The 8,679-nt window shown below is 39.8% G+C and overlaps 1 protein-coding gene across 2 annotated transcripts in view; it reads right to left on the bottom strand.

Annotated features, from left to right (window-relative positions):
* Window positions 1–1,823: 1,823 nt before the first annotated feature.
* Window positions 1,824–8,679, bottom strand: part of ABRACL (ABRA C-terminal like) — a 12,686-nt gene continuing 5,830 nt past the window's right edge. For both annotated transcript variants that reach the window (XM_034990785.1, XM_034990786.1), the window contains exons 2-3: window positions 8,468–8,534; window positions 1,824–2,411 (exon numbers count right to left, since the gene is read on the bottom strand). In XM_034990785.1, coding sequence (XP_034846676.1) covers window positions 2,227–2,411; window positions 8,468–8,528 — 246 coding nt within the window. In that variant the 5' untranslated portion in view covers window positions 8,529–8,534 and the 3' untranslated portion in view covers window positions 1,824–2,226. The remainder of the gene's footprint in view (window positions 2,412–8,467; window positions 8,535–8,679) is intronic.

The raw sequence follows: 8,679 nt of genomic DNA, 5'->3' as shown, positions 1-8,679 counted from the left end.
CAGAGAAGACATCCAAATGACCAACAGACACATGAAAAAGTGCTCAACATTGCTCGGCATCAGGGAAATCCAAATCAAAACCTCAATGAGATACCACCTCACACCGGTTAGAATGGCTAAAATTAACAAGTCAGGAAACGACAGATGTTGGCAGGGATGTGGAGAAAGGGGAACCCTCCTACACTGTTGGTGGCAATGCAAGCTGGTGCAGCCACTCTGGAAAACAGTATGGAGGTTCCTCAAAAAGTTAAAAATAGAGCTGCCCTATGACCCAGCAATTGCACTACTGGGTATTTACTCCAGAGATACAAATGTAGTGATCCGAAAGGGTGTGTGCACCCTGATGTTTACAGCAGCAATGTCCACAATAACCAAACTATGGAAAGAGCTAAGATGTCCATCAACAGATGAATGGAAAAGAAGATGTGGTATATATATATATATACAATGGAATATTATGCAGCCATCAAAAGGAATGAAATCTTGCCATTTGCAACGACGTGGATGGAGCTGGAGGGTATTATGCTGAGCGAAATAAGTCAATCAGATAAAGACATGTATCATATGACCTCACTGATATGAGGAATTCTTAATCTCAGGAAACAAACTGAGGGTTGCTGGAGTGGTGGGGGGTGGGAGGGATGGAGTGGCTGGGTGATAGACATTGGGAAGGGTATGTGTTATGATGAGTGCTGTGAATTGTGTAAGACTGATGAATAACAGACCTGTACCTCTGAAACAAATAATACATTATATGTTAAAAACAAAACGAAAAAGAAGATAGTAGGAAGGGAAAAATGAAGGTGGGGAAATCGGTGGGGGAGATGAACCATGAGAGACTATGCACTCTGAGAAACAAACTGAGGGTTCTAGAGGGGAGGGGCGTGGGGGATGGATTAGCCTGGTGATGGGTATTAAAAAGGGCACATACTGAATGGAGCACTCGGTGTTATACACAAACAATCATGGAACACTACATCAAAAACTAATGATGTAATATATGGTGATTAACATAATTAAAAAAAAATGCACTCGGAGTCCATCCTTCCTCTGCTTTTCCATTATCCCCAACCCCGTGGATTCTTGAGCAACGTTTTAGCTGACTCTTCTGACTGCGTCTTTGCCCTCTAAAATCTTCCCTAGTCCCCAGTGCCAGAGCCACCTTCACGAAACATCACTTCATCATGCAACTTCCCTGCTCCAATTTCTGTTCAGACTCCTCTCCGTGGTTCCCCAGGGTCCACCTTATTTATCCAATCTGAATCACCTCTCTCCCTAACATTCCTGTCAATCTGAAATCCGACCTTTCACAAGAGTGAGCCTTGCTAATTCGTGTCCCCCTGTCTTAACCTTGCCTGAGTCATCACCCTGATCCATCCCATCTTTTTCCTTGATGAATAATCAGCTCCAATCATGCAAATTCTAACTCTTCTATGATACCTTTTCCAACTACCACGGTTTTCACAGATTTTACCCTCCTTGAGATTCTGTATCATTTTCGATTCTGTACCGGAGGCTGCAACTTGCATTTATAGACATTTCTGTATTGTTTCAGGTGGACCCAGCTAATCCCATTAGATAGTGAAATTTTGAGGTTACATTTCTTTTGGCATGTCCCCTAACTCAGTGGTAAGCACATAACAGACACCAAATATTTTTTATAGGGCCCAATCATAACACATCCCTACTTTTAAAATTCTGTAGTTTTAAGGAAATTTTTTCTTCAAATTATGATAACTTTTATTGCAGTTATCTAATCTGGATGCAAAAACTTCTAAGAGGCATATAAATCTTAAGTGACAAAAAGTAAGGCAATCAGACAATTTTAACATAGTTACATGTTTTTATTACATAAACATTACAATATTCCTTGTGGGAGCTGGTCTTCAGTTTTGCCTCTTGCTTTTATGGAATGTCAAATATCTGTAGAAATTGTCTAAGAATGATTTATGAAACACCCTTGCACCCCTACCAAAAAAGCCTCAATGCCTACATTTTTCCAATCAGATTCCTGAGGGAAAAAAATAGGTTTTGTTTATTTGACAGTGTAATACATAAATTTTCTTTCAAGGTATTAAAAAAAAGACAGACTTTTAAAATAAGAGTCTCCTTTTGTTTACAAAGTTCTATAAAAATACATTAAGTATGCTTGTGTTTGTCCCTTGACTTAACATTCCAGTTGACCAGAAACAAAAAATAACAATAAACAAAGATATGCAAACCACATTAATCCTGCAGCAATATAATGTCCACATCATCATGAACACCTTGCAAAAGTAGCTCTCCTGGGTACGTAACAATCTTTCTTCGTTTTGCAGCTTTGAGAGTTCCCACCAATGCTTCAAAGAGGTTGGCACATTTGTCGTCTCGGAAGAGGACCCCAAATTTTACGCTTAACTTCCCATCAGCATCTAATTTGAGAAAATACAATGTTAGCCAATGCAAAGTCTTGCCCCCATATATGGTAGATTTATGTAATCTTTAAAAAACATCTAACTATAAGTTAACCAAGATTACAATTTAACAGTTCACACTCATAAATTCAATGTCATCTCTTGCCAGACCCAAAAGTGATGAAATAATACCATGTGCTGTACACCTCCTAGCCTTAGGATCATCTGGACCAAGACTAGGAGTGAACTAAAACCCACTTACAAAAAGTGAATGTGTTACAGTGTTATTACTGTGGACCAATTCCCCTCTGGCTACATTTTGATTTTTTTTTTAAAGATTTATTTATCAGTTTGAGTCAGAGAGAGTGTGTGCGCATGCTGCACCCACGCATGAGTGGGAGGAGAGGCAGAGGGAGAGAATCCTTTAGCAGACTACCTGCTGAATGCAGAGCCAAGGAAGTGGGGCTCCATCCCAGGACTCTGAGACCATGACCTGAGCTGAAACCAAGAGGCAGACACTTAACTGATTGAGCCAGCCAGGTACCCCTACATTTTGATTTTTTATTTGTGGTGTTGTTGAATCAATAAAAAAATAACAAATATAAGAAAAAGTTTGGGTCGGGAGCAGTGTTTCTCTAAGTGTGTTCTAAACACACTCAGAGCCCCAGGGAGGGACTGGTGACCTTAAAAATGAAGTTATTTGTATTTACCAGATCCGTAGATTATACAGATTGGAGACCAATTTTTAATATAATTGTTAAAAATTAAGGTAAGCCCTAAAAAGAAATGAACCATCAAGCTACAAAAAGACATGGTGGAACCTTAAATATGTATTACTAAGAAAAATAAGGCAATCTGAAAAGGCTATGTGCTGTATGATTCCAACCATAGGACATTCTGGAAAAAGCAAAACTATGGAAAAAGATAAAACTAAATAAAAAGATCAGTGGGTTTCAGGGCTTGGGGTAGGGGAGAGATGAATAGGCAGAACATAGAGGATTTTTAGAGCAGTGAGTATACTCTGTATGATACTATAATGATTGATACATGTCATTAAATATTATCCAATCCCATAGAATGTACAACACTAAGCGTGAACTATAAACTATGAACTGTGGTTGATGATGTATCCATGTAGATGATTAATTGTAATAAAAGTGCAATTCCACTGGGGGATGTTGATAATGGGGGAGGCTATGCAGGTGTGGGGATAGCAGGTATACAGGAAATCTCTGTAATTTCTCCTCAATTTTATTGTATTCTAAAACTGCTATAAAAAGTAAGTCTTTTTTAAAAAAATAAGATAAACAAAAGGTGGCTCTTTGATTAAAAATCAATCAACTGGAAACTTGGAGATAAGAATAATATGAAACACCTCCCCATTGTTGGTTGATTGCTTTGACCTACCTGCTAAACTCCTGACTCCCTTCGTTCAGCACTGCTCCACATTCTCCCCTCCGATAGCTGTGCCTGCTCTCAAGGACATGGCCATCACAGTGAGGGAGACTATTCCTTGGCCAAGGGTTCTTGAGTTCCCATGAGAACTTCTAACCTGAGACTTAGTATATTCCTACTGTGAGTGCAGCACTGTGCTGGGCAAGTAGAGGGAAGGATAGAATCACTTTCTAGTTTCAAAGAAATGGCTTCAGTTCCCACGAGGAAGTAAGAAATATACACATAATAAATAAAGCAATAGGACAAAGCAGTACGTGACTGGATGTCTAGTAAGTAGCCAAGACAGGACATCCTACAGTTTGGAGAAGGGTAAGATGACTCTGGGCTAGAATGGGAAGGGAAGACTTCCAGAAGGAGGCAGCACTGGTGCTGGCTTTTAAAGGGAGTGTAATATGGAGCTTTTCTTTTCTTTTTTTTTTTTTTAAAGATTTTATTTATTTATTTGAGAGAGAGAGTGAGAAACAGCATGAGAGGGGAGAGGGTCAGAGGGAGAAGCAGGCTCCCCGCTGAGCCGGGAGCCCAATGCGGGACTCGACCCCAGGACTCTGGGATCATGACCTGAGCCGAAGGCAGTCGCTTAACCAACTAAGCCACCCAGGCGCCCTAGAGCTTTTCATTTTTTTAAAAAGTCTTATTTTAATTTGAGAGAGAGAGAGAGTGGGGGGAGGGGCAGAGGGAGAGAATCTTCACGCAGACTCCCTGCTGAGTGCAGAGCCAGAAATGGGGCTTGATCCCAGGACCCATGAAATCATGATCTGAGCCAAAACCAAGAGTTGGATGCTCAACCAACTGAGCCACCCAGGTGTCCCCAGGTTACGTTTTTTAAAGGCACAAAAGGCAGAAACCTGGATATAATCTTGGAGTTCTGCCCACTCCTCCTCAATCTCATAAGTGATTCCATTTCCTTTGTATCTTCTGTTGCTCTAGCCTCTTCTCCATGGACAATTAATTTCTTGGTTTAGGCTGGAACTGATTCTCATGCGGATAACTGCAAGACTCCTTGCCATCCTCCCTTTCTGCATTTTTGTCCCCCAATACATCCTCCATATTGGTGCAGAATAAAATATGTGAAAGAAACCTTTAAGATGCAAATCTGTTTGATAGTCTTCTTTTTTTTTTAATAAACTCTACCCCCAAGTTGGGGCTTAAACTCACGACCCCGAGATCAAGAGTCACACGCTCCACAGACTAAGCCAGCAAGGCGCCCCTGATTGATACTCTTCTACTCCAATCTTTCAGTGGCTCCCTACCACCTTCAAATAGTGATGCCCTTGGCGTTCCAGATAAGACCCTTCATCCTCTGGCCCTTGCATTCCTCTCTTGCCTGGTCTCCTGCCATATCGTTCTATGCACCTTTTGATCCAGTCAAAATCAAACCACTTGCTATTACCCAAGGTGACATGAGAGATCCTGCCCTGGCAGTTTTGCCCATGTTGAGCCATCTGCCCAGCATCCCAGAGCCCTTTCTCTAGCTAATTCTTTTTCTTCAAGAATGGGCTCAAATGTCACCTTTTCTGAGAAGTGCTCTGTGATTCCCTCAGTCAAGTTAATAACTTCTTATAAAATTAAGTATATATCAAAGCACTCACCATCAATTACAGTAATAATAGTTAATATGTATTGAGTCCTTGCTATGCTCCTAGACCTGTTCAATGCATTTTATAGTAATTAAAACTCCCTTAATCCTTATTTCATGGAAGATAAGGCACAATTCATTTCAAGAAGCACCATTATTTTATGTTCCAATTAAACTGCCAATTTAATTATAGCACAACATGGATTATAAAATGCATTCTTATTTTAGAGATGTTAAAGCTTGGGGAAAAAAGTGTCTTCGAATCATTGAAATAGAGTATTATTATCCAAATAAGGAAACCAAGGCATAAAAGTGGTTAGTAATGTGCCCAAGGTCACACAGTAAGTGGCAGGGGAGCTGGGATTCATTCCTAGAGAGCCTGACTCCAGAGCCCATGCTCTTAACTACTTCCCCATATGTGCTTCTAGCTCATTTGTCTGTCTTCCTGCTACCTAAAGAGGCCCACGGGGCTGAGATGGAATTTTGTTTATTTTCATATGTCCAGCACTTGAGCACAAAGACAGCACTCAAGAAATATTTGTTGAATGAAAGAATTTAAATCTCCAAATAATCTTTATCCACTTATTTTTTTTCCACTGGATGAAAAATGAAAGACTTTAAAGAATTTCATTTTAAAAGAAATAGTAAATAGGTTAACTAACTAGAATTAAGTAAAAATTGGGCGGAAAAATAAAAGAAGTAGATAAAACTAAATTTATCAATTTCCAGCTTCACCTAATACATTATATTTAGATTAGTCTAAAAATGATTCACCTAAATCATAATTTACAAAATTATCCCAGACACAACTTACATAATTAAACATAATCTGTCCATAGATAACCTATCTCCATAGATGCTTTCCAGCTCAAGAAGTCATTTATTTCCAGGAACAGGTAAATGAAGGAGGCTTAGGGAAGCTGCAAAGTTCAAAACGTTTCATCCTTACAGAAATTATGGTAATTACTGTGTAGTCTTCTAGTTTGTAAAGCTGCTAATTCTGAAGTGCAAGTAGAATAATAACTGTTCTAGGGTAAAGGTCAGAATTTTATTTTATTTTATTTATTTATTTATTTTAAAGATTTTATTTATTTTGACAGAGAGAGACACAGCGAGAGAGGGAACACAAGTGGGGGAAGTGGGAGAGGGAGAAGCAGGCTTCCCTCTGAGAAGGGAGCCTGATGCGGGGCTCGATCCCAGGACCCTGGGATCATGACCTGAGCCGAAGGCAGACGCTTAACGACTGAGCCACCCAGGCGCCCCATAAGGTCAGAATTTTAAATGCAATTGAATCTGACCAATAAACACTAGGCTAACATGGAGGCAGATCTAGGAGAGAGGAAAATCCTACAGATCATTTGAAATACATCCTTAATATCTTTAACAATCTAAACAATAGTACTACTCCCAAGAGCATGAACTCACGGAGCTCCAAAGAAATTGGAAAGGTAGAAATGAGGAACACGGGTTTCTTTCACTACTGAAAATAAGATTCACAGGGTGCCTGGGTGGTTCAGTCAGTTCGACATCTGCCTCTCGCTCAGGTCATGATCCCCCAGGGTCCTGGGATCGAGTCCCGCATCGGGCTCTGCTCGGTGGGGAGTCTGCTTCTCCCTCTCCCTGCTTGTGCTCATGCGCTCTCTCTTTCTCTCTCTCTCAAATAAATAAAATCTTAAAAAAAAAAAAAAGAAAAGATTCACAACAACAATGGAGAACTACTACAGGGGACATTTGATACTAATGGCTCAATGGAATTTTCCAAGTATGTCTTATTTCAAGTGATTTGTGATTCAAAAGCACACTGAGCTGTAAGTAAGAAAATTCAAGCTATAATGACAAAACAACTCTTACGAGGTACTTTTTAAAGCTGTTTTTCACCTACAATGATGTAATTTTATTTAATTTTTTTATATGATGTAATTTTAAAACTTTGAGTTCCATTATCCTAGTTGTTGCTGAATATGTCTATTGCTCTTACAATTTTCAGAATGTTCCTGAACTCCTGTATATCTTATCTGAGATGTACAAATACCTGAAGCTAAAACATAATAGTTACTTTCATTACAACTTGGAAAAGGACACTAATACTACCAATTTCACATGGCACTAATTTCACAGTAGCTGCTTGTATGTTGCTGAAGAAAAAGCTGATTTAAAAAAAAACCACGTAGGGGTGCCTGTGTGGCTCAGTCAGCTAAGTGTCTGACTCTTGATTTCAGCTCAGATCATGATCTCAGGGTCATGGGATCAAGTCCCGAGTTCAGCTCCGTGCTCAGCGGGGAGTCTGCTTGAGATTCTCTCCCTCTGTCCCTTCCCCAGCTTGTGCACTCTCTCTTTCTCTCCCCCTCTCTCTAAAATAAATCACGGGCACCTGGGTGGCCCAGTCGGTTAAGCATCTGCCTTCAGCTCAGGTCATGATCCTAGGGTCCTGGGATCGAGCCCCACATCGGGCTCCCTGCTCAGTGGGGAATCTGCTTCTCCCTCTCCCTCTGCCTGGCACTCTGCCTACTTGCGTTCTCTCTCTCTCTCTCTCTGTGTCAAATAAATAAATAAGGTCTTCAAAAAAATAAAATAAATCTTTAAAAAAACACTATGTAAAGGATATGGTTTCTTTTAGTTACATGTACATAAATACCTGGTTATACAAAACTTAAGAATTTGGAGAAAATAAAGACAATTTGAGTCCCTAGTCATTTGGAAGTTTGTAAGATGGTGGCAAGATAAAGCAGAAGAAATGAATTTTAATACTGTGACAACTAAAAATTTGAACATGATTCACTCACCATTCAATGCAGCCAGATTAAAGAAGCACTGTAATTTTCTTTCTATTAAAGGGATGATGGAATATCTCAACCATTCCTTGCATCAGAATCACAATACCCCAAAGGCTTTGTCTCCAGAAATCTCTCTATGGCTGAGGGCAGAGCTGCTATAACCATGTCCTGAAGTCCTGGGTGACCCCTTCCTAGGCTTCTACCAAAAAAGCTGGTCCTACCTGCTCTGAGGTAAACTCAGAATACTGTGGCTGTGTTAGAATACTTACTTTTTGAACCCAGACGATGAATTTCCTCCACTAAGAGGTTAATTTCGTGATCCACGTTCATTGCTGCCTGAGGGAGAAAAAAAATGCTATATTATTACCATTTCTATAATCCCACTAAGCACATCTTGCCAAATGCAAGGGCCATTTCTTTCTTTCTTTCTTTCTTTCTTTCTTTCTTTCTTTCTTTCTTTCTTTCTTTCTTTCTTTCTTTC

This window comes from Mirounga leonina, unplaced genomic scaffold (assembly GCF_011800145.1).
Source record: "Mirounga leonina isolate KUSES-001 unplaced genomic scaffold, KU_Mleo_1.0 Mir_53, whole genome shotgun sequence".
NCBI classification, from domain to species: domain Eukaryota; kingdom Metazoa; phylum Chordata; class Mammalia; order Carnivora; family Phocidae; genus Mirounga; species Mirounga leonina.
Note: the sequence above shows the minus strand (reverse complement) of the source record. Positions and strands in the feature narration are given on the sequence as shown.